Raw genomic sequence first — 27,174 nt, 5'->3', positions numbered from 1 at the left:
GCATTAGAGTTAAGCATCTCTGAGTTAGGATCCTGGCTCAGTTAATTGGTAAATTACTTACATTAGATAAATTACTTCTCTTAGTCTCAGATTCTTCATGTGTGTATTGGGGCCACTAATATCCACTTTGCATGGCTGTTATGAATGTTCTATATGTGTAAAACACTGGCAGGGTCTTCTTTAATGAGAGCATCATAGCTATTATCTAAAGAATAAAGAAGTCCATAATTACCTCAATTTCTTTGCAATCGAAACTGATCACAAGCCTCATTTAGTACCCTTTTAAAGGCTAGCTCACCATATATACTGTGCTGGGTTAATTGGTATGATGCTTATGCCTCTGCTTGTCTACTGGCTTAGAAGGTCAAGATTGAAAATGAGTCGTAGGCTGTCATCTGCAGCTGCAAAGCCAGATCATGTAGTTGCTATCTCTTCAAAGCAAGTTTTAATGTCAGAAGAATCTTGACCTGTCTTTTCTGGATGGTCAAATACATATGCTTAGCAATATTTGGCTACTGTGTTGAATTTAGTATGAAAGGAGGGTCCAGTGGAGAAATTTCCTGAGGAATTCATGCTATTAATAAGTTATCAGTGTGAATCATCTGTCCATGACAGACACTGTCTGGAGGGAAATAGCATTTTTTTTCCTTAATCAAAAAACATACCATTCCTTAAATTTTATTAGATACTGAATACCAAATATTAGCCAGGTCTTACTGTAATAGTGTAAGGCTACATTATATGAATCTCAATCAGAAATTGTCTTTGAGATAGTATTAGAGACTAAGTCTAAAGTCTAATGATTCATTTTTGTCTTATAAAATGAAATAAAAAACCCTATAAAATCTTCAGCATCTTGAATGTGTGATGCCCTAACTCCATTCATTTTGAGCAAGTGAAGCAGATTTACTCCATGCTTGCCAATCCCACCTTTTTGTAACCAAAATAGTTCTTTGAGCAAGCAGCAACCCTGCAAAAACAGGGGGGAAATTTACCTGAGAGCTGAAGAATCCTGAAACAACTGAAAAAAATCTTGTGGAAACCACAATTCTGTCATGAGTCTGTTTGGTCTATGTGTAGGTTTTAGCCCACCTTATAAGACCTCTCCCCATAGCTCTAACCTTGCAGGTATTAGCTTCTGCAAATTCTGCTTATGCTAGAGCTTCCCATCCCCTGCTTGAAGTGCCATATAAAAACTTTGCACCCCCGCTTCATGGGGGTCAAGAGACTTTGTGGTGTGAGCCTGCTCTTGACTGGCCAGCCCAATAAAGGACGCTTGCTTAATTTGAACTCAGTGTGCTGGCGTTTCTCTATAATTCCACTTGCAGAGGGTACAACAAGTGGGTGCCTCACCACCTATGCTAACAGGGACTGTCAGCCCCTCAGGAAATTGTCTCAGGAAATTGCTCCAGTTGTTGCTTCCCACCATTCTCTAGAAGGATTCAGTTTGAGGTTAACACAGAGCAGTTCTGCAGCAATAAGTTAAGCCTTCTTGCCCCTACCTGTAGTTTTGGTTGTTTTTTTTTTAACTTCTATACAAATAATGATAATTTTAGAGGCTTTATGGAAGAATATCTTGCATACTTTCACAATCTTAAAATTAAGTTTAGTGTTCTGAATATTACTTAACAAAATCACATACTGAGGCCCAGCAGGGAGAGAAGATGGAAGTCTATCATGTAAAATAGATTAGGCATGCATTAATGTCTTCTGATACGTATACCAATTTATTGGTCTTGATTAACCACCAGCTCTTTAAAATTATATATATAAGGGGAAAGTTCTGTGCTAGATCTTTTAGAATATGAAATATGTAAGTAGGATGGATTTTATTTAATTATATGGATATTTGAAACTGTTGAATAGAAATTACTTATATGATGTGTGAAGCCAGTGGAGGCTATATAAGAAAATTACTACATTTACTAATTTCCCCCTTTCCTCACACAAGAAAGCATGCCACCACCTAGGCCCTGACAGAAACAGAGAGAATGAATATTTGTAAAGTTCCTTAAGCTTTTTTTTTCTTTTTAAAGCAAAACCTGTTATGTGGGAATATTACTTTTGTGTGATAATCTAAAGTTTTGGCCATATGATTCTTATGACCCTTATCAGAGATGTACGGTCAAGATAGTCTTTTAGTTTGCAGGCAGTCTCATCTGTTTTGTAACATCTAGGAGGATGATATTTGAAATATTGTCTTTTTGTGGTGAAAGTGATACAGGGAAGATGTGAAACTGGACAGAGTATTTCAAAAGGGGAATTAAGGGCTTCTGACGCTGTGGCAACGGCACCTGCCATACAAAGTATTATGGAAAAACTAGAAAACTTTCCATATGGACTTAAACATTGGCACCATTTTTGAAAAAAAAAATTGTATATGTCTAAATCTGCAAATTAAAAACAAGTGTGCCCAGAACGTATTGGAAAATAGCTCTTTGTAGGTTTTATCCAGTTAAAGGTTTCTTTCAAAACATTTTGGGGTCCCTCATTTTTATCAGTGTATATGTGTTGACTCAAAATTACATCTCAGATGATAGTATTAAGGTTATAAAAATTCCCTGAATAAAACAATGTAGAAAGAACTGTAGTGGAGGAAAGCAGTTCTGTTTAGTAGATTATTATTTCATCAACACATAGTAACAGAACAAGAAAAGTGATTGAATTGAGGTGTGTAGTTCTCTGAAGAGACATTCGGTTTTAATATTAATAACTCCATGGAGTAAATTTTTAGTTCAGTGGTTTGGCCACAGTGTTCCTATTAACATAACGAGAGTTGGGTTCTTAACTGCTCTTGTGTTTTGCTAAAACACACCCCTTAGAAATCTGCAAATTAAAGTGTGTACTGAACATATTGGTAATGAAAAGAGCTTTAGTCGTTCAGTTTTTATTGTATTGTTTGTTGCCTTTTAAAAATTACGACATGTATCCTATATCCAAGTGGGAGGATGGAATATATATATACATAAAGAAGAATAAAATGGACATCAACATAAAGAAGAATAAAATGGACATCCTGCTACTCACATCAGATTACAACATAAGACATTGCCATTACCACTGAAGCCTCCTGCTGTCCTGTCACAATACTATTATCCCTCTTCTCTTTGCCATGCTGAGCTTGGTGTGATTATTCCCTTGTTTCCTGTCCTCCATTGCTTTGCCACCTGTGTATGTTTGCCTATATAATATGCAGTTTCATTTTGCCTGCTCTTAAACTTTGGAATGGAATCGTTTGACATGTATTCCATTTCTTTTTCTCCCCAACGTGATTTTTTTTTTTTTTTTTGCAGTTTTTGGCTGGGGCTGGGTTTGAACCCACCATCTCCAGCATATGGGGCCGGCGCCCTACTCGGTTGAGCCACAGGTGCTGCCCCCAACATGATGTTTTTGAGATTAATAATTTATGTTGAAATGTGTAACAGTAATTTCCATTGTTGTATAATGTTCCTTTGTATAAATATATCACAATTTATTCATTCTACTGTACACAGACTTTTGGATTATTTCTAGATTTTTTTTTTTTTTTTGCTATTATAAATAATGCCGCTATTTACAAAACATTACATGTCTCTTGGAATTTTGGCATCACATTCTCATGATAAGACTCTTAACTAGTCATTTCTTAGTTATCCACTGTTCATCTTGATCTTGTTCTGCCATATCTTCCTTTTCAAGGTATGTGCAGGGCCAGCACCACCATAGCCATCAGGGCACAAACTGTGGCTTTCCCTACTAAGCTATTTCTCCCTATGGCCACCTGGTCCATGGACTGGGCCCACTTTATCTCCCAGACAAGAAAAGAAGAGCCTGCATATGGCAGACAGGAAAGTGGGGAGCCATTCAGATGTTCTGGGGTTAGCCCTGTTAATGTCCTCCCCAGCTATCTTTTCATATGTTTGCATTGTTTATATTTCTTCTTCTTGTAAATTACTGGTCCATGACATTTGCCCATTTTTCCTATTGAGTTTGCTTTTTTTTCTTATTGATTTATTGGAGCTCTTTATATATGATCTGAAAACCAGTCTCCTTGTTGGTTATATTTATTGAAAGAAAATATCTTTCTTTTCTATTGCTTGCTTTTCACTCTTAATGGCAAACCCAGTTTTTAATTTTGATACAACTTAATTTATTGATCTTATTGAATTTTACTTTTTTTTCTTTTTTTTTTTTTTGGTTCTTGCTGAAGAAACACTTAGGGTATAGAGGTAAATATTCTCCTATATTGTCTTTGGGAAATTTTACAATTTGGATATCATATTAAGTATTTAATTTAATAGTAATTCATTTTTGTGTTAGTGTGTAGGATATGAATACAATTCTTTTTCTTATGTTTGCAATAAACAATTGATCTTGGGTCATTTAATGAATAGTTCACCTTTTTTCATGATCTGTAATGACTGCTTTGTCATAAATCCATTTTTGTATATGTACGGGTTTTTTTTACTAGGCCATTATTTTACTGGTGTATTACTCTATTCCTGGTATCACTATAACACTGCCTTAATTTCTATAATTTATAGTAAGTATTTATATGTAGTAGGGAGAATCTTCTCCCCAACCCTCATACTTATAGTATTTGAATTGGAATTGTACTGAGGTTATAGGTCACTTTGGAGAGAATTAACTGATTTATGATATTCATTTTGCCCACCCAATAATACGATATATTTTTCTTTTTATTTAATCTTCTTTAATGTCTTCTAATATACTTTTTAGTTTCTTTATAAAACATTACACCTTCCTTGTTATACCTTATTCTAGATATTTAAAAATGTTCATTGCTGTCTTAAATATTATTATTATTATTATAGACAGAGTCTCACTTTGTTGCCCTTAGTAGAATACCATGACATCACAGCTCACAGCAACCTCCAGCTCTTGGGCTTAGGCGATTCTCTTGACTCAGCCTCCTGAGTTAGCTGGGACCACAGGCATCTGCCACAGTGCCTGGCTATTTTGTTGTTGTTGTTGTTGTTGTTGCAGTTTGGTGGGGCCTGGGTTTGAATCCGCCACCCTTGGTATATGGGCCCGGCACCCTACTCACTGAGCCACAGGTGCCGCCCAATAATGTATTATTTTAATTATGTTTTTAGTTAATGTTGTGGGTATCTAGAAATGCAGTTTACTTTGTGAATTGATTTGGACTCCAACAACTCATTAAAATTTTTTATCTGTGGCTTAAGTTTTTCTGTGTAAATAATCATCATCTGCAAATTAATAAAGTTTTTGTTTCTTTCTTTATAATCTTTTACCTTTTATTTGAGATAGAGGTCTTTTTCTTGTCTCCTTGCCAGGCAGGAGACAAGAAAAAGACCTCTATCTCAAAAAGGACCTCTATCTCAATGTAGAATAAGATTGATTATGACAAGCATGCTTATCTTGCAATTGACCTTATAGAAAATGCTTTCAAACTTTCATCTTTAGGCATTAGGTTTCTGTGAGTTTTTTGAGATGCCTTTTATTGGGTTAAGAAAGCCTCTTTCTATTCCCAGTTTGATAAGGCAACTGTTGCTATTATTTTTAAAATCACAAATGGATGCAGAATTTTATCACATTTTTCTGCCTCTATTAAAATATGAGTTTCTTTCACCTTACACTGTTAATGTGGTGAATTACTTTAATTGATCTCATATTAAACCAATCTTGCATCCCTAGGAAACACCAACTTGGTCATAATAAGTTTTTATTTTTATGTATTGTCTGATATGTTTCATAAATATGTTTGTCTTGAGGCCAAGGGAGGTGGCTCGCTTAAGCTTAGGAGTTTGAGACTAGCCTGAGCCAAGAGGGAGACTCCATCTCTACTAAAAATAGAAAAATTTGCTGGGCGCTGTGGTGGTTGCCTGTAGTCCCAGCTACTCAGGAAGCTGAAGTCAGAAAATCGCTTGAGCCCAGGAGTTTGAGGTAGCTGTGAGCAGTGACACCACAGCACTCTATCTAGGGTGACAGAGTGAGACTCTGTTTCAAAAAAACCCCAAAAGTTTGTTTGTAAAGTCTATACTCATTCATAAATGAGACTGGTCTGTATATTTTTTCTTATTGTTGTTTGGTTTTAAAAGAAAAGCCAGACAAAAATGAATTGAGGGAATGATCCTTCTTTTTACATTATGTGGAATATTTTGTATAACTTGTAATCACTCAATGCTTGGATGTTTGGTCGAATTTTCTTGAAATGTGTGTGTGTGTGGATTTAATGGGAATCTTTTAAACAACTGATTTAATTTCCTTAAAACTTCTAGGACGCTTCATATTCTGAAAAAGATGTTTTTGGGTAGCTTGTGTGTATCTATTTCATCTAACTCTTCGAACTTATGGGCCCAAAGTTGTTCATAACATTTTCTTCTGTTCAGTCTCTACACCAGCTCTGGTTTTACTTCCTTTTCTTTCTTGATTTAAAAAAGTTTACTGCCTCACTCTTTTATCCTTCTCCAGAAAGAATTCTCTCTAGAGATTTTTATACTTTGCTACTTTTGGAACTTTGTTGATTCTAGTGTCAGTCCTTCGTGTGCGGCTATAGCAGGATACTACTGACAGGGTAACTTATAATGAACAGATATTTATTCATTGGCAGTTCCAGAGCCTAGGGAGTCCGAGATCAAGATGCTAGGGAGTCCGAGATCTCCTTCATCATAATGTGGTGGAAGGCACCACATGGTGAAAGGACAAAGGACAAACTCACTCCCACAGTAACCAACCCTTGAGATAAAGGCATTAGTCCTTTCATGAGGGCAGAACTCTCCTGACCTAAATAGCTCTAAAAGGTCCCATCTCCCAATACCATGGTAATGGTATTTGAATTTCAATATGAATTTCAGAGGGAACAAACACTGAAACCCTAACAATTCTCTTCCTTATAGGTTTGCTTCCTTTTTCATTAAGTTTTGCTTGTATTTTTATTATTCCATTTTCTTTTTTTTTGGTTTTTGGCTGGGGCTAGGTTTGAACCCACCACCTCGAGCATATGGGACTGGCACCCTACTCCTTGAGCCACAGGCGCCGCCCTATTATTCCATTTTCTTGAATTTATTTTGCTGTTCTTTTTCTCTAACTCCTTATGGTTGGATGTTCATTTAAGTTGAGCTTTCCTTTTTTCCTTCTTTTTTTTTTGTAATGCTACTACTAGATCAGACTTTATTTATTTATTTTTATTGTTGAGGAATCATTGAGGGTACAAAGAACCAGGTTACACTGCTTGCATTTGTTAGGTATAGTCCCTCTTATAATTGTGTCCAAGACTGAACTTTTAAGAACTTTTTTAACTGTTTCCCAGTTTTGATACATAATATACAATCATGCTGATATTTTTACAAATATTTAGAAATAATTTTTCTTAATAATAAAAGCATTTTATAAATTCCACTCTAATTTTTTGATTGATGGTTTATTCAGAAATGTATTCTGAATTTTTAAATACCTGGTTTCACTAATAACGATTTTATTACTGTTTTTAACTAGAGTGCATATTTGCTACATGGTAGCAGTTATTTGACAGGGTAATTTTAAATTGGCTAGTTTGGGGACCTAGATTTTGATCAATTTCAGAAATGTTTCAAGTCAACCATGGAACCAATCATATGAAATCTCCTGTCATTGGGTGCAGTAAACCAGATGGAGCAGATGTACTTGTACGTGAGCATGTTGATGGGTGGGCTATCATGGGAATGATGATATCCAGTGATATCCATAAGGTAATCTTACTCAACTACAGTGGAGGGTCTGGAACAATATGAGGTTATTAAGTTAGAATTTCAGGAGATACTGGAAGTCTACTGTTACTGTTTCTGAAGGAGTATGTTGGAGTCTCACATGGGCAGCTCAGGGCCGGTTGTAGATTCTGCTGCTCCTGATGTTCCATACTGCTCAGATCCTAAACTGAAGAATTCCAGCCGGTTACATTGATTGTTCATTTTATTGAAATATCTCAGAAATGAATTGAAATTTATAGAGTGGTTCCTGACCCTGTTACTTCTATGAGAGTGGGGCTTACTGATATGTCAACTCTTTCTAACCCAGTAAAACCCAAACCTGAAAATATGATGAATGGTCTTAGTCTAATTAGCTAACTTCTCCAAGCGCTTGTTCTAGTTCATAAAAGGGCCACTGCAGCATTCTGTCAGCTGGCCAAGGAAATGCTCTGGAACAAGGCAGCACACAGAACAGTTCCAAGAGGGGCTAGCCAGCTCTATTTGAAGTAGAATAACTTAGATGAGGCTGCCACAAAACATGCTGACTCAGTTCTCCAGTGGCTCTGGCTAGAGGGCTCCTACTTACCAATATTTCCTACAGAGCACTTTGGTGCTTTATTTAAGCAAAGTGCACCCTGGATGCTGAGCCCATGCTGTGTCCATCCAGACTATTTGCTTATAATTCCTGCTGATGTGACCCGTCCTCTGAATGACCTAAGCACTTTGATTCCATATGTCACTTCCACCATTGGAAAGCTACAGATTCACATCCAATTTCTTTATGGAACACGTGGCCATGTTAACTTCTTTGTGTAGTCCAGGTGCTCTTAGCACTGTCACTTATTCACAGCCCAAGCCAATGAAATGGACAGGTTCTCCTGGGATTGGGAAAGAAAGGCTTCAGGGACATAGAGACTACGGTGGTGAAGGGAATGTGTGTGGAATCAAACAGGCCCAGGGATCCACCTGGAAGGTCAGTGGAAAACAGCATTATGCTGCTTCGGAGTCCTTTTCCCACTGGAAGTTGCCCGATTTTTTCTGACCTCGACTTTCTGTGGTTGAACACATTGCTATGGCTGGAGGACTTGTTTATACCTTACTCTTCTAAACTTGTACCTGCTGGTTTAATAGTTCATTCTTTTTTTTTCAGAAACCAGTATCAGGCTACTAGTTTTTAGTTGACAATATTTATCCTTTTGGAAAATCAGGATGGTTGCCAGCATTATGCGTGCTATAAGCTAAGCTGTAATACATAACAAGTGATGTTTAACATTGACATGTGGAGAGGGTCAGAGTCTGAGAGGGTTGAAAAATCCATCCATTGCACATATCAGAATATTGCCTAACTACCTATCTTGGCAATCTTCCTCTTCTTTGTTCTTAATGATGTCAGACAACACCATCAAGATTCTTTGGCATTTGTATAGCAATTCAATTGCGCCTAACTTTTATAATAAATAATTTTCTAGCCAGGACAATAATGGCTTAAAAAATATCAGGGCCCTTTAGACTGCTGTTGGGTTAGAGCCACTTATATACTGCTAATAGTTGCTAATAGTCTGGAGTGCTATAGTGTCTGTTTTTCATATATTTTTATTATTTATGAATATTGACCCATCTCCATCGTTATGGCTGTCGTCTGGTATAGCTTGCCTCTGTCTTTTACTGGCCTCCAGTAGTCTAATGACGTCTATCTTCAGAGGGCAGTTCTGAATCTATGCTAATTTGACTGCTTTCTAAATGGCTTTTCTTCATGTTGGTTCTCATGTCATAATAATACCACTTATAGCATGTAAAATAATAACCTGTAACATATTTTTAGTAGTACTGTGCATATACAATAATATAAGCAATTTCCTGCTGAATTATTTAGGTATTTTTCAATGATTCCTTATTATAGATTCCTATAAATGAAATTACTATATTAAAGAGTATAAAAACTTTAAAGGCTTTGTTACTTATTGCCAACTTGTCCTTCATATATATTTCACTAATTTGAGTTCTCACCAGCAGTAGATAAAAGTAGACATTTCACCAAAACTTTCAATAAAGCTAGTTATAGATTAAATTAATTTAGATGTATGATGTGAGATATGGATCTGACTTTTTTCCCAACTATTTAACTAATTGAACATTATTTTCTGACTGATTTCTGATGCTCTTATAATTGAAATTAAATACTTTCCTTTCTATAAACTTTTTCCATATATATAGGCTTATAGGTATACGGCTTTCGATTCTCTTTCACCAATTTTTCTATTTTCAGAACGGATCCTACTATTTGAATTATTGCTTTAAAATAAATTTTAATATCAGGTAATCACTATTTTTATCATCATGTTCTTTTTAAAAAGAAAGAATGATTTAAAACATTTAAAAAAACATGTCATTTTAAGATGTGTTTAGAAATGTTTTAAAACTTTTAAAACTTAAAAAATTACTTTTTGACATTAAACTTCTGTCAAATAGGAATAGTAACTTCTGCATATTAAAACCTAAGTGAAGGGTGGTGCCTGTGGCTCAGTGAGTAGGGTGCTGGCCCCATATACCGAAGGTGGAGGGTTTGAACCCAGCCCCACCCAAACTGCAACAAAAGAATAGCCAGGTGTTGTGGCAGACGCCTGTAGTCCCAGCTACTCAGAAGGCTGAGGCAAGAGAATTGCCTAAGCTCAAGAGCAGGAGGTTGCTGTGAGCTGCGACGCCACAGCACTCTACTGAGGGCAACAAAGTGGGACTCTGTCTCTAAAAAAACAAAACTCGAGTGAAAAAGTCATTAAAATATAACATATATACTAGAATACCAGAAATTACAATATGTGCCCTACATGTGAGGAAGATCAGGACCTGATTGAAATAGCTGCCCATAAATCAGTTATAATTTTGGCCCATTTTTCAGGTTATCTCAGTTGTGGAAAGAAATCAAAAGGCCTCTGGTGAAGGCAGTCCTTGTTAGATTTTAACAAATGGATGAGACCAAGTCTCCCATGTGTGACTATTACGTCTGTACTCCTGCCTTAGACCTGGCCTTTTATGCGTCACTGTCTTGACCTTGGCTTGCCTTGTATTCCCTGGTTCCTGACTGTTCAGTATCTGAATCACAGCTTCTTGCTGACCATTCCCTCACCCATACTTGCAGACTGCTTGGCCTTCCTTGTTTCACCTTAGGGCCTCATTTCCCTGATTCATTGCAGTTCTTAGATGGTCCCATTGTGCCAGGAAGAAAGGTACCTTCTGGCTAGCTGATCCTTCTAATAGCTCTCTCTTCTGGTACTGGCCTTTTCTGAAGACATTTTCATTACACGTATATAAAGCTTACAGAGCATGGGATCACATTTTCACTTCACATATGTGTACAATATATCTGCACACCTAGAATATATCTGTAATAGATGTCTGTGCTGTCTATTAACACAGTTTAAGACCTCATCATTTTCTTTTTTACCACCTCATTAGCACTTTCATTTCAATTGTGCTGTGGTTCTTCCATTTTCCTGTATATTTTGCCTTGAGATTTATACAGTAGAACCTCCATAGTTGACCACGTCCCTGCCCTGACCACCTCCTTAAGTTGACCTAATTTTCATCGACTGGACATGCACCACATGTGTGTCTCGGTACACAAGGTCTCATTCCTCACAGTTGACCACCTGTTGATCAGTTTGTTAAAGTTTCTAGTGTGTCCAATTTACAGAGGTTCTACTGTATTTGTATTTTTGGTATGAAAGAGAAATAGCAATAGCCGTGATAATAAAAAGAAAGAAGAAAAGAAAAGTGCCTACCAAGAAGGAAAGAATGGTGAAATAAGGTCAGTGAACAAAGTTTACTTCAACTACACTACTTGAGAAAAGGATAATCCCCCAAACAACACAGTGTAACAGCGATTTCAGACCTCATATTAAGTTATTTTATAGTGTCTTTTCCTTATTAATTCAATTTGAAAGACTTAAATGAATGCATACCTATTAAACTTTTACCAGCTAGAACTGACTTGTGCAAATGTACAATCTGCTTTACCACCAATCATATCACTGTAAGTTCGTAGGAGAGTGAAACTTCAAAAACCTAAATGCATTTTGGTAATATAGTAAAACTCTGTAAGTGGACCACCCAAGGGACTGTAACAAGCTGGTCAACATATGGAAGTGGTCTACATGAGAAACCAGGCCTGCTGTACTGATACGTACATGTGGTGCATGTCCAGTCTATGAAAATTAGGTTAGTGGGTGGTCAATGTAGGGGGATGGTCGACCGTGGAGGTTCTAGTATATTTTTGTGCTGTTCAGAACTCTACCTGTTCTTAGGGGAAGGATTCAGAGAGACAAGATTTTTGTTTACTGTAATGACATTCTTCAAGTACATATTAAGAACAACATGGTAATTTTGTACTTTTCCTCAGCAAGTATAAAATTAGGAGGCGCAGAGCATTAGCTATCTAGTTACTATATGCTATGTCTTTTTTCACATAATATAATCTCAAGCCTTCCATTAATTCAGAACAATTGGTTGTTCTTTCTACGGAGGGAGGCAGAATAGTACATTTCAAATCATTAGAGACTAATCAAAATTTTCAAGAGCTTAGCCTACCAAGCATTTTCTGGAAAATAAGTGATGTCTAATGGTAAATTCTAAGTGTAAGGAGATGCTTTTATGAACTGGAATTAAATGAATATTACTAATTGATGTAGCAATAAAAGCAATTTACTTTTGAGCTTTGGAGAGTTTGGCAATCTATTGGTTTGAATTTCAATAGATTATTCATTTGTCTTTCCATTAGCTCCTCTACATCATAACTCCATAAGGTATTTGAAAGAGGATAGAGATAAAATGTGGGACTGAACTTTGTCTCCAAACCTTTCTTTGGGGAAATGGATTAGTAAGGTATTAAGAAAGGTATGCTTGCCCAGTTCATTAAGTCTTTGGGGAGAGCATTTGGAAAATATAACAAAATAAAACAAAACAAAAGCTAATAAACTTGTTCTGAAAGTGCTAAAGCATGGTTCACAATCTGTTCTCTCCAGACCTCAGAGGCCTTAGATTTATTGAGTGATCCTGTAATACAGTGGCTTTTTTTTTTTTTTTTTGCAGTTTTTGGCCGGGGCCGGGTTTGAACCCCCACCTCTGGTATATGGGGCCAGCGCCCTACTCCTTGAGCCACAGGTGACACCCAATTCAGTGGTTCTTAATCCTGATGAGTAAGTCAGATCCCCTTGAGGCCCCTCTCCCCACAGATTATGATTTAATTGGTCAGAGTGGGGCTAACGCATCACTTTCCTTAAGCTTCACATTGTGATTTCAGAGTCGGCAAGGGTTACCCACCACTGTTCTACTCCTATGCACAGCTGAGTGTCTGTTTACTGAAGAGATGAAGAAATACTGTATATACATGCATGTCTCATATCACTTTTTCTCTGTAATTTCTTTTTAATTCTTTTCTATTATTTTCTCTATGATTTATATTTATAATTTTTGATTTATAATTTAGAATTCTAATATAAGTTTATTTGACAGTGTCATGGAATCAAGAGAGGCATTTATCCATATATGTTTCTTCACCTGTATATTCTGGAAACATAACTACCATCATATCGACATTCTTAGAATTAAAGGGTGTGAGCATCTTGGCTATGAAGTACCCAAGGTAGATTTGAAATTCTGTTTTAAGAAAAAAATCATTCTTGCCAGGCATGGTGGCTCACGCCTATAATCTCAGCACTTTGGAGGCTGAATGAGGAGGATCATTTGAGGCCAGAAGTTAGGCCTGGACAATACAATGAGACCTCATCTCTGCAAGAAATTAAAAAAATTAGCTAGGCATGGTGGTGCATGCCTGTAATCCCAGATACTTAGGAGGCTGAGGCAGGAAGATTGTGTGAACCTAGGAGTTGGAGGCTGCAGTAAGCTAGGATCTGGCTATTATATTCCGGCCTGGGTGGCAGAGCAAAAGCTTCTCTCTCTCTCTCCCTTAAAACAAACAAAAACCATCATCAGCAAAAATGTCCTTCTAAGTTAAATAGTGGTCAGGACTAGCTCTTAGCATAATCGTAAGTAATTGAAAATTTTGCCATTAAATATTGGAGAGAGACTCCTTAAATATAGAAGGTATGAGACAAATGGGATACAGGTGACCCTTCTGTGCCGTGAGACCTGGGTCTCTGGCAGCTCTGGCCTGAGGGAGTATAGGTCCTTGCGTGGTTTCTCTGAGAAAGTGCAAAGAGGAGATGGTTTTCTTTTTGCTTTGAGGTTTCTTAATGTTTCTCCAAAATATGTCTTGGTGGGGCTGTCTGGAATTTTCCAGAGTAGTGACTATAGCTGTTTTCTCAAAGACATGAATGCTCAGACAGCAGAGCTTGGTTTTCTACAGCCTTAGTGGACCTTGGGGATAGGGACGTGTTTTCTGCAAGTGCTCTGTGGCATCAGGTTCAATTCAGGAACTTGCAGGTGAGGCTGCAAATACAAGATCCTGGGTTAGAAAAGTATCAAATTATTGTTCTCTATGTAGGGGGCAGGGGTTAGTTCCTTTCCTGAAAAGTAAAGATTGCTTTCGACTTAGTCATAAGACAAAGTCAAAGCCTTAGTCAAAGCCTTATGACTTTGTCTTTTTTAAATGTTAAAAATCATTGCTGAGTGTCATATGCAAAAAAAAAAAAAAAAAAAATGGTTCTGTACAAAAGGAACTGAGAAGATCCCTGCACTTTCCAAGCACAATATTACTTAAAGTATCTGACCTAGAAAAAATATGATGCCATAAAAAATACTCAGAGCAATACTACAATCATTAAGAAACTCATTCCCAATCTTAACAACCTCACCTTGCCTTAATTTATTAGAAATCTCTAGTTGTAGACCACTCCTTGTTCTTTTATCCTACGGGAAATGAATAAAAATTGGGCACCATTCTTTGTGTGATGTTTCATTATTGTCCTAAAGGCATTTGTTCCTTTCCTATTCAAAACCAAATAAGCACAGTGTTTCCACCTTATTAGTCCTGTTTCCTTCTTATTTGGCCTGCTGTGAAGTCTGCTGGTGAGTACGGTGAACTTGTAAAGATCTTCAGCCGAAAAGTTATTAGGCAAAGTTACAATCTTTACCTGAACAATCTTTACTTTCAATTCCAAGTCCTTTTCCTGAAATTAAAAAGTCAATATTTATATCTATCCATCATCTATCTATCTACCTATCTATTCATTTATCTATCTATCTATCTATCTATCTATCTATCTATCTATCTATCTGCTTTTTGGGCATTGCCACCATGTGAATGACCCAAAGTCAACTTCAAAATGTGCACATTGAAACTCACATTCCTCCCCTCAGAGTCTGTTCCTCCTGGTGTTCCTCACTTAATGAACCACCCCTCCCCCACCCAGGTACCTGCAACAGAAATATTGATTCTACCTCCTCCTAAATCTCTCTCTACTTAATCTGTTTCCCACAATTCCTACTGCCACCGATCACCTCCCAGTGCAGAGATGGTTCATCTCTCACCTGGATTTCTTGCTTCCGATCTGTTCTTCACACATAGCCAGAGCAGTCTCTCTAAACTGAAGACTCAGTCATCTCACTTCCACTCACCCCCTTAAAACCGTTTAGTGACTCCCCCTTTCTCTGTGATAAATTTAAATTCTGAACCTGTCACTAGGTTCTCTTTCCAGCCTCTGGGCTCCAGCCTCCTTTCCTGCCCTATCTCTGACTCTTCTCACAGAGTCATCTTCAAGTTCTTTCTGTTCCTCAGATTGACTTTCATTTTATTGCCTCCGGGCTTTAGAGATACTATTCCCCCTTCCTGGGACACTTTCCTCATCTCTCCCTGACCCTTCTGTCCTCTTTCTGGATAATTCCTGCTGATCCTTTGGGTATCAGCTTAAACTATTCACTTTATCTAGGAGATATTCTGTGACCTTCGATTGAGATGTGGCACCCTGATGTTAGATAAATACCCTATGTTTCTCCTACTATAGCACTCATTTGTGGTCACGATTTAGCTAGTAAAATGTATTTTTTAATATCATCTTGTTAAACTTTCCTTTCCTCTGTAACATCAGGGTAATATGTTCCTTTATCTAATAATTTCCCTAACTTTCTTCTTCCTCTACAATTTATTTATGCCTCAATTTGGAGCTAAGCTTTCTCTATTTTTTAGAAACTGGGAGATTAATCTAGAGATTTATATATATTAGGAAAGTGTGCAATTGTATTAGTCTTTCCGACCTTCTGTTAGATTAGATTAACTCGATTATAACCACATTTGAGTTAATTTATGAGAATTATCCTGTAAGTAGTATAAGAAAGACAGGGACCAAGCATGTTTTAAGATGCACTATTTTTTTTTTTTTTTGTAGAGACAGAGTCTCACTTCATGGCCCTTGGTAGAGTGCCGTGGCCTTCACACAGCTCACAGCAACCTCCAACTCCTGGGCTTAAGCGATTCTCTTGCCTCAGCCTCCCGAGTAGCTGGGACTACAGGTGCCCGCCACAACGCCCGGCTATTTTTTGGTTGCAGTTTGGCCGGGGCCGGGTTTGAACCCGCCACCCTCGGTATATGGGGCCGGCACCTTACTGACTGAGCCACAGGCACCGCCCTAAGATGCACTATGATCGGTGGCTGCCCATTTGGGCAGCGCCTGTGGCTCAGTCGGTAAGGCGCTGGCCCCATATACCGAGGGTGGCGGGTTCAAACCCAGCCCCGGCCAAACTGCAACAAAAAAATAGCTGGGTGTTGTGGCGGGCGCCTGTAGTCCCAGCTGCTTGGGAGGCTGAGGCAAGAGAATCGCTTAAGCCCAGGAGTTGGAGGTTGCTGTGAGCTGTGTGAGGCCACGGCACTCTACCGAGGGCCATAAAGTGAGACTCTGTCTCTACAAAAAAACAAACAAACAAAAAAACCCAAAAAACTATTAAGACTTGATGGAATAAATCTTCCTAACTTTTAAATGAGAAGATTAATACGTTTTTTTTTTTTTTTTGCAGTTTTTTGGCCAGGGCTGGGTTTGAACCCACCACCTCCAGCATATGGGGCCGGTGTTCTACTCCTTTGAGCCACAGGCACTGCCCTATTTACTCTATATATTAATACAATTATTTCCAAATTACAAGTTTATCAGATTGGTATAGAGAGTTGGGGAGGTGGTAGGCGAGGTGTCCGTTGTCATGTGACTTTGGATATGGCAGCAATGAGCACACCACACTGAGGTCCTGCAGGTTTCAGGGTTGATCTGCTCAGAGTTGGGGTTTGGTAAATGAGAGATTTTTCTCAGCAGATGCATATTATCAGAAAGGTAAGAGCAGATAGGCAGTGCTTACTCCAGAGTGGATTTTCAAGTCTAGTCCGTCCTGGTCCACGCTACTGAAAGGCAGCCACCAGAATATGTGCCGCTCTTTGTTCCTTCCCATTTTAAGGCTTTTGCCATCAATGAATTTTATTGCTTTCACTTGTGACTCAGTTCTTGATCATTTAGAACAACAGTTCTCATGTGACAATTGCAGAGGAGCATTTAAAAAATAACAATGTACGGTACTGATTGATTCCATTTAGCATAGGGTAGAGCCCAGGCATTGGGAATTGTGAAAATTTTCTCAGGTATTTCCCACAGACAGTCAGGGTAGAGAACCACTGATTGTGGTCAAAGCATGCACCTCACCTTGTTTAACAAATTGATTTATCCACCTTCTTTGCTCTCTTCCTACGTAGATTTTCCTCTACAGCTCAGTCACCCCATCCCAGTCAATGGCACTCCATCCACACAGTTTTGCAAATTAAGATCTGAGGCTCATTCTTCTTTGTTTATTCTCCTCTCCAACCAATTCATTAGAAAGTACTGTAGACAAGACTTCCAACCTGTCTGTATACTTCTCTTTACCTCCATTTCCTTTTTTTTTTTTTTGAGACAGAGTCTTACTCTGTTGCCCAGTCTAGGGTGCAGTGGTGTCTGTCAGCCTAGCTCACAGCAACTTCAAACTCCTGGTTCAAGCAATCCTCTTGCCTCACCATTCCCAGTAGCTGGGACTATGGGTGCCTGCCACAGTGCTCAGCTACATTTTTCTATTTTTAGTAAAGACGGAGTCTTGCTCTTGCTCAGGCTGATCTCCAACTCCTGAGCTCAAGGAATCTTCCTGCCTTGACCTCCCACAGTGTGCCCAGTCATTGCCTTTTTGTGAACTCAGACCACTCTCATGCCTCACCTGCACCAGTGAACTTTCCCAACTGGTCTCTCCTATTTCAATCCTATATCACCCTCCAAAAATTCTTAATTTTTAAATAATGATCTTTTTTTTAAATAAAATATTTCAAACATTTAGATAAGAGGGGGCACTCTGGATTTATAAAAATCTCAACATTGCACTATATTTGCTTCATGTAACTTTTTCCATGGAAGAGTACAATACATTTGTATTATTCAGCAAGTCAAGAGATCATAATTTCTTTACTTTTTCTTGATCAATATTCAAGTAGTTTTGCATTTTAAAATTTTGAAATTGATGTTGCAGGGAACAATTGTGCACCTCTCTTTTGTGTATGTGCGAAAGTATCTGTAAATATTCACCAGGGAGTGAGCCTTAGGACCACTTTTAGAAAACAAGTTTTTTGGGTGGCACCTGTGGCTCAAGGGGAGGGCGCTGGCCCCATATATCGGGGGTGGTGGGTTCAAACCCAGCCCCTGGCCAATAACTGCAAAAAAAAAAAAAAAGAAAGAAAACAACTCTTCCGTATTTTATGTAGCTGCATTATAATCTTCAGAAAAATAAATTATTCAAAAAATACTGTTGAGTACTTACAATATGACAAGATGAAGCAGTAAATAAGAGAGAGAAAATCTCTGCTGCTTCTGATTTTATATTCTAGATGAGGGGAGAACAGTAAACTAGTAAGATAATTTCAGAGAATGCTAAATGACCAAGGCCATTCGTGTGCTTCAAGATCTTCCATGGTCGTTCATTTAGGATTCAGTGCAACTTCCAGGCCCAGAGGCTTGGTGCCATTTGGCCCCTGCCTCCTCTTCTGTTCTCCCTTTGGCTCCCTATGCTCTTGAGTTTTTGGAACTCACTAAGCTTTCCCCTACTCAGGACCATCATGTGCGTGGTTCTGTGTTCCTGGAAAGTTCTTTTCACCGATCTTTGCCTGGCAAATCTATCTCAGCTTACTTGCTCTGTTTTTGGAGATAACTTCCTTAATCCCCATTAAAATAGATCCCTCCTATTAAATCTCTCCCATACCTTGTTCTTTTCCTCAGTATCACTTAACACAATATATAATTTTACACTTACATGTTGTCTGCCTTGCCTACTAGATTGCAAGTTCTATGAAGGCAAGGATGAAGCTTCTTTTGCTTCCTGCTGGGTTTTCTAGCCCAGAGCCCAACACATAATGTTTCCTCAAGGAAATAAAAAAAAAAAAACTAATCAAATTAGTATTTCCTGAAAATTTGATTGCATGCTTATGTTGAGCAAGAGATTCGATTTTGTTTGGGTTTCAATTTCCCTCTCTCTGTTTGGCCTCTGCCCACCCCCGCCCCGAATGAGGATTTAGGGTGCTCCTCCATGAGCCTTGTAGTGACATTTAGGGACCTCTGTTCTTGATATCAGAGATACTATAAACCTAGTCAGAAGGCCAGGAGGTAGCCAGTTGTAGTATTTTTTTGGTTTGAGGCTTTCACCATGTCCACAGCCAAGAAATATCCTTAGATAAAGTCCAGAGCCATAGCAATATTGTGTATATCATAGCACAGCACAGCACAGCATAGCATAGCATAGCGTAGCATTGCGTAGCGTAGTGTAGATTAGCATATCATATCATACCATAGCATATCTTAGCTTAACGTAGTGTAACGTAGCTTAGCATAGTTTAGCATAGCATAGCATAGCACAGCTTAGCATAGCATAGGCAGCAGAGCTTTGTTTTTATCTTTTAAGCATCCTTTAATAGGGATGGGGTATGGAGGACATAGAGAAAAGCCTCATTCTAACCCTCATTCAAACTATGGCTTGAAATAGTTTATCATCAGCCTGGATCCAGTTTATCATTTTCCTTGCAGCATTTTTAGTCCCTGTTACCCTCTCAGGAGCCAAACTGTCTTTCCTCCATCTTTCCCCCTCCCTTCTTTCCTTCCTTCTCTCCCTCTTTCTCTCTTTTCCTCCTTCTTTCCTTCCTTCCTTCATTTTTTTCACTTGAAAGTAGGTTTAAGGTATTATAAGATTTCACCTCCAAATACTCTACCATGTATATCCTACACATGAGGACATTCTCCTGCATAATTGCAACACCACTATCACACCTGAGAAAGTTTATATTGATGCAATGATATGATCTAACATTCTTCAACTGTCTCTCCAGAAGTTTCCCTTGTGGAATGTCTAGAATTTCCAACCAAGGGTCACATACTTTATTTAGATTTCAGATTCTTAAGTCTTCCTTGAACCAGTGGAACTCCCATAGCTTTATTTTGTTTTTATTTAAAAATTTTTTTGTCTCTCCCGATACTGACATCTATGAAGAGCCCAGGTTAAGCTTCTGACAGAAAGACTGATAATCTGTTTGTTTCTTAGTCTTCTTTTCCTGAATGATTACACTCATGTTACACATTGGACAAAGCCACTTCCTGTTCTTGGTGATATTAAGCCCTTCCCATTGCATCACCCATGATGTTATTTTGTCTTATTAATGGTGATGCTAAGTTACAAGCAGTCCCTGAGTTATAAACATCTGACTGACGTACAACTGGCACTTATGAATGGAAGCTATTACAGGTAATAGGTAATTTACCTGTTCTGACTTCCATACACATTCAACTCAAGAACAAACCCATAGAACCTATCTTGTTCATAACCCGGGAACGGCCTGTACTTGGTCATGGTGGTGTCCCCCAGGTCCCTTCGCTGTGAAGACTCGTTTTGCCTTTGTAATAAGAGACTATGTGAATATTCTGTTTAGCGACAACCTTTCACTCAGTGGTACTAACATCCACTGATGACCCTTCCTTGTAAATATAATTATATTGGTAATTGCAACATTTTATGTAATTTTATCATTCCTTCTAGATTTTTTAGCTGCATTCTGTACAGAAGCCTTTTATCTCCTCACTCCCCACTTTTTGGAGTATTTTGAAATACATTATGAACTCATAGGTTCTTTATTCACAGTATCATTTAATCAGAAATAGAGTAGTTCTTTTGCAAATATTTTCCTACAGTGTTTAATATGTATTTCTTATGTTTTTTTATATGATATTTCATATTCAGTTGTCTTTGTGAAATAACATATTTGGGTAAATAGCACACGGTGGGGTTTCCTTAAAAACCCTTGACCCTTCCTTAATTTTGATATATTGTAGTTGGGTTTAAAGTCTTTTCCTTAATTTATGATATGGTGGAAATTTATTATCATTTATGTCTGTTTAGTGAATTAAACACAAATTAAAACTTGTTACTGTGATTAAAAATCCATAGGGAAAGTTCCCAGGGATAAAGCATCGCATACAGAAATACACTTCTTTCCCCTTCCTAACAGCAATTCACATGTAGTTAATGCTTTCTTGGCCTTCTTTTAGGATCGAAGATTCAATGATGAAATTGACAAGCTAACTGGATACAAGACAAAATCACTATTGTGCATGCCTATCCGAAGCAGTGATGGTGAGATTATTGGCGTGGCCCAAGCGATAAATAAGATTCCTGAAGGCGCTCCATTTACTGACGATGATGAAAAAGTAAGATGTGCCTTTTGTGACTTGTACTTTCCTTCTTGATCATTGATTGCTATTCTCCCTTCAAAGACAGGAGCGATGTGAATAGCTGTTGGATTAGCCCATTCATGGATCAAAGAGCTTTTTCTCATGTTATGCAAAATGTAATGGGAGTTTTTTGATATTTTATAAAATGTAATGTAATTGAAAATAATTACTTCGTTTTTTTCTTAGCTTGCTTTTCATTACAAGCCTCAGCAGTATTCTTGTTACACCCTGGTCTTTATTTCCCTCATAAGTAAGCTTTTTAATTGATGATCACACCACCAGCACACATGGCCTAAGGGAAGACAGGGAATATAGAAAGATTACTCTGTTTCTGAAACTCAGCACTTTCTCTCATGTGTTTATAACTGTAATGAAGAATTGTTTTCTCAGTTCTTATATAAAAATCTCAATAAAATGAATGTTATTTAATTGTCATTCCAAATTGCTAATAAAAAGAACATTACTTTTGTCCCTGAAGAGCAGTTGACCTTGGGAGAAGTAATGTATTTTTTGTTCTGAAATTTTAAGTTCTTTCACCAGTAGTTCCTTTGCCAGCTTATATTAAAAGAAAGAGTCCACAAAGAACTGAAATTCTGGCTTTGAAGCTCTCACTTCATATCGATAAAATCTGGTTGAATATTTATAAATTTTGTGGTAAAGCAAATTTCAAATTATTTTCCAAATATTTTATGTTCAATGATTCTCATATTCCTATTTGATTAAAAAGCACATTGTCTGTCAACCTTCTGGATGTGAGTTTGCTGTTTGCCAGTGCTAATTACTAATACATTAAAGTAATGCAAATGTTCTGATATGGAAGGTCAATGTGAAATGTGATTGTAAGGAAACAATAAGGTTTTTGAGTGAAGAGAGTCCTTGGTTGAGGGAACAGCCTAAATCTCAGTAAAAGCTTAGAAACTTGCAGAGCATGAGGGTACCTCAGATGATTTATTACCAATTCAGTACATGATTACAATGTATGTGGGGGTCATAGGAAGCACAAAGATAAATCCCAGTCTTGTTATGCCATCTAGGAGCTACACAAAGCAGGATGCAAGAATCATCAAGATGTTGTTCTAAGTCATGATATGAGTGCCTAGGAAAGATAGGGTGTTTCTCACTTGGAGGGTATTAAAGAAGCTTCTTGGAAGAGGTGGTATTTGATCTGACCTTGATGCCAGAAGTCAGACAGAATGAGCTGAGAAGGAGAGGATGGTTAGTAATGAACATAAATATATTCACTGTAACAATACTTCTATGGAAAGTACAGATAACAGAGTCTTGAGAGCATGTGCCTCTTAGTAAGAATTTAGATAGAAAGACTTGGGTTTTGTCTCCTTCAGGAGTAACCACTATGTACCCTTGGCATCCCCCACACGGTATAGTTTATATATAGGTGGAGGCCCTATCTTCATTTAAAGGGATCTCTTTATATATTTCATTCACATCTTTGATTTAATTTATGCTTTGTTTTCTCTACTTTTCTCAGTGAATATATACTTAGGAGACAGGGTTTCATGAGTTCTGAATGATTTGAAGGGAAGGTTTACACAAGGTTTTGTACCTTTCTTGAATAGCATTGTGTTTAGCTCTAGTTAGAATGATAGCCTGGGACTGGGTCACTGGGAGAATCACTGTTTTGGGTACCCGCTTACCCTCTGACTCAAAGTTTCTTTATTCATTAATTAAATTGTCCACCACTATTTGGCGGGAGAACTAAATAAGATCACAAATAAAAAAATACTTTGCAAAATATAAGAAACTAGGTAAGTATAAAACAAAAATACTTATATTTAATGTTTTCTTTAAGAGTTTAAAAATATTCTTTTAGATTTGTCATGTATCTCCAAGAACCTGTTTCTTAGATTCAACCTCATTTTAGAATTTCCTTGTTTCCAATGTTATATTTTTCTTTTCTGCAGTTGTCCCACGTTCCCATAGGAGCATTAAATCTTCCAGCCTTTACGATTTCCTCCACTGATTTCAACCCCCTACTGTAGTTTCACGTCTTGGAAGACGCCTCACCGGTTAGGGCAGGTAGACGGTGTTCACACAGGTGACACATCTTCCAGATCTGGTTGTTACTCTTTCCTGCAAGGTTTCTATACATTGTAAACCAATCAGGAATGGGATGAAGAAGAAAACAGGAAACAAAATCTAGAAATGATTAATGAGAAGAACGAAATCTAGAAGCCGCTCTCAAGAGTATAATAATGCCTAGGTGGCGTCCTGGCCATATGTTCGGTGTCTGATGGGTTGAAATTCCATCTCTGCCAAGGCCTGTGTACCCTTGGGCAAGTCACTTAGCTCCTCTGTGCCACAATTTCCTCCTTTTGGAAGAGGGGTGAGAATCCTACTCCTTATGTCATGGGCTACAGGGAGATGAACATAGTAACTCCTCATAAAAGATTAGCTTTTACAGACAGCACATTAATAGATGGGAGATACAATCAGGTCTCACTTGAAAAAATTACCTTTGTATAATTTAAGTCCATGAGTTTTTATTAAGTGGAGGCTCTGGGCTGCTGAGTGAATACATAGTGGGCTGGGGAGGGTAGTACGTCTAGAGAGGGGATGGGAGCTCTGCACCCCTTCCCTTACCTTGCCATATGGGTCTCTTCTATCTGGTTGTTCCTGAGTTATAACCTTTTACAGTAAACTGATCACCATAGTGAGTGGCTGGATCTACAAATGGGTGAGGACCAGACCATGCACAATGATAGAACTCTCACCCACATCCTCTGCAGCACTCAGCCCAGACAGCCAGGATTTAGTCATTGATTGCGGCTTCCCTATTTTTTTGCACCCATCCTGCCCTCCACCCCCACATGCTTTTAACTCAGGGCCAACCAGAGAAAGTCAGATATGTTCTCCGAACTAATTAGCTAAGATCCCTGCTTGTAAATAGCCTGCATTCAGCTGCCCCATGCCAAAGCCTCCAATCAAAGCATATCTAAACTCTTCTCATTTTTTCACCATAAAATTTGCCCACTCTTCTTTCAATCTGCCAAATACAAATGATGGCAGCTGACTTCCGTGTCATAACAAGGTCTGAATAAATAGCCTCTGTGAGTCCTCATTTACAAAAATGTTTTTAGGGCTGGGTACGGGGGCTCACACCTGTAATCCTAGCACTCTGAGAAGCTGAAGCAGGTGGATCATTTGAGCTCAAGAGTTTGAGACCAGCCTGAGCAGAGCAAGACCCCATCTCTACTAAAACGAAAAAAGAAAAGAAAAGGAAAATTAGCTGGCGTGGCATCACACACCTGTAGTTCCAGTTACTTGGGAGGCTGAAGCAAGAGGATTGCTTGTGCTCAGGAGTTTGAGGTTGCTGTGAACTATGATGCCATGACACTCTACCCAGGGCAACAGAGTAAGACTCTGTCTCAAAAATAGAAACATTTTTATTAAACACAATTTATATGCCAGGTACTCTTCCGATGTTGGGCTTTCACCAGTGAAAGGATGGTTATTTCTTTCTAAATTCATAATTCTCTTGCATTACTGCTAATGCACTGATGGTTTTACTCATTGTATAAGATTAACCTTATATGTAATCATTTGTATTCTACTTCTTAACCTAAAATTATTTCTCACATATGTGTCCCCCAGTGAATGTCTTCTATATTTTCCATTTGGAGGGTTAATAAAGTTCTCTTCTTTTCTTTTCTTTCACCTACATAGCCTGGTTTGCTTAGTCATTGTCATGTTACTGAGAATTTGGTGTTTCTTTTTTTTTTTCTCCCAGTTTTTCAGTAATACAAATAGCCCCTGAACGAAAATCTTGAACAAATTACCTTTTTCTTTTTTGTTATTACCTTGGGCTATATTCCAAAGACTAGAAATACTAAGTTAAAGTGCGGGAAAAGTTTTGGAGCTCTCATTCCACATTAGGTGTATCAAATAGCTTTCAAAAAATATTGAATACATTTACAGCAGCATACATACACCTATTTCTCAGAGATCTGCAAACTTTGTTGAATTCTGAGTCAGCTAGGCAGATTTTAGACAACTTCCTCCCACATTCAACAGTATAAACTCCCGTAAGAGAGGTAACTTCAATGTTACCTACCAGTAAAGAAACAAAGAAGCCATGTCCTTCATATTAGGTAAGAAAGTCTCCTAGGCAAGTTCAAGTCTTTGCTGCCTTTTCAGCTGAGTGACCTTGAGCAAGTTACTGAATCCATCCAGGCCTCAGAATCTCCATCCTAGTGTTATAAGGAGAGGTAAAATAGATAATAGATGTAAACTGCTTAGGGTAGCACTTATTATCCACAAATGAACTTCATGAAATCTCACCATATAGTTCAAAGCCAGACTAAAGTGTTTGAAGCCTTATTTGTTTTTTTTTTTTTTTATTAAATCATAGCTGTGTACATTGATATGATCATGGGGCATCATTCACTAGCTTCACAGACCGTTTACCAAGTTTCACATATACCCTTGTAAGATGCACCGCTGGTGTAATCCCACCTGTTGTTTGGTTTTATGCACACATAACTGCCATGCTATCACTCTTTCAGGTAATGGTAAATTTATTGCACAGTAGCATAATATGATTTGTAGGCCCTGATATCTTAAAATGTTGACTTATGGAGACTACAAATTAGTTTTGGTATAATTTCAAAACATTTTGCAAAATGAAAATAAGTATATTATTTTGCAGAGATAAATTAAAAATTAAATGTGGTCTATTGGTTTCTAGGCTATTCTCGTATGTGTGCATCGTTGTGCGTAGATCACACGCATGTGGTTATGTATTCATGCACACATGTGCATGGGATCATACTGTGTACCTATAATTGAATGGCTGTGTTATATCATGTGATAATCGTAATGGCTGTCTATCTCATGTGATGGCTGTGATCTATCATGTAATATATAGACATATGTAATAGAACAGACAAGAAAGATAATTAAGGGCAGTGCCTGTGGCTCAAAGGAGTAGGGTGTCGGCCCCATATGCCAGAGGTGGCAGGTTCAAACCCAGCCCCGGACAATAAATGGCAAAAAAAGAAAGATAATTAAGTTTCTTCCCCACCCTCACCCAGTGCAGGGATCTTTACCTGACAGATAATCGCCCCGCTATAGTCTGGAAACTTCCCTTTTATGACTTTAAATTATCATGCTCTTTAAAGTTCTTGGATAATAAGCAAGAATTTTATAAGTAATGGTGGGGGTTTTGTATGAAATATAGTCTTCCCTATGCACATATTAATAATTTAAGTTCCATACTGACAAATTCCGAGTTTGGTAATTCATGTTGGAAGTACACACAGAGGCAGACCACGCAGGAGAGGTGATTGGAATTTTCTAGTTGACTTCATGGGTTGCAAACAAATGTTCTTGTTTTTCAGTGATATGTATAAACTAGCTGATTTAAGTGATACAACTAGACACTTTGCATCAAATTAATGCATCACTTTGTTATTCATGGGTGAGTAAAGGGGGGCATTACCTTGCAGAATAAAATGATGTAACCTAGAGAGGAACAGACATCATGATCTATTAAGATGGATGGGCATGCCACACATACCCTGAGAAGTGGAAATGAGTTCAGGTTATTATCCACTCTCCAAAGTTGCTTATACCTTGGCCCCAAAGGTGCCATTTCATCTTGTGGTGTTGCATAAAGAATACAGGTCCACTGTAGTTACTTTCCAACAGCCCACATATAAGCAGTTGTGGCTTGAAGTTCTGCTTTGGCTAATCTACACGCTTCTTGAGCGTTGGTCACCTCTCTTCAGCTCTTAATTTGGAGTTTG

The 27,174-nt window shown here is 38.0% G+C and overlaps 1 protein-coding gene across 1 annotated transcript in view; it reads left to right on the top strand.

The window, feature by feature from the left end:
- PDE11A (phosphodiesterase 11A) overlaps positions 1 to 27,174 on the top strand; it is a 428,924-nt gene that overhangs the window by 34,555 nt on the left and 367,195 nt on the right. The window contains exon 2 of the mRNA XM_053597557.1: positions 21,227 to 21,385. Coding sequence (XP_053453532.1) covers positions 21,227 to 21,385 — 159 coding nt within the window. The remainder of the gene's footprint in view (positions 1 to 21,226; positions 21,386 to 27,174) is intronic.

This window comes from Nycticebus coucang, chromosome 7, assembly GCF_027406575.1.
Source record: "Nycticebus coucang isolate mNycCou1 chromosome 7, mNycCou1.pri, whole genome shotgun sequence".
Taxonomy (NCBI): domain Eukaryota; kingdom Metazoa; phylum Chordata; class Mammalia; order Primates; family Lorisidae; genus Nycticebus; species Nycticebus coucang.
Note: the sequence above shows the minus strand (reverse complement) of the source record. Positions and strands in the feature narration are given on the sequence as shown.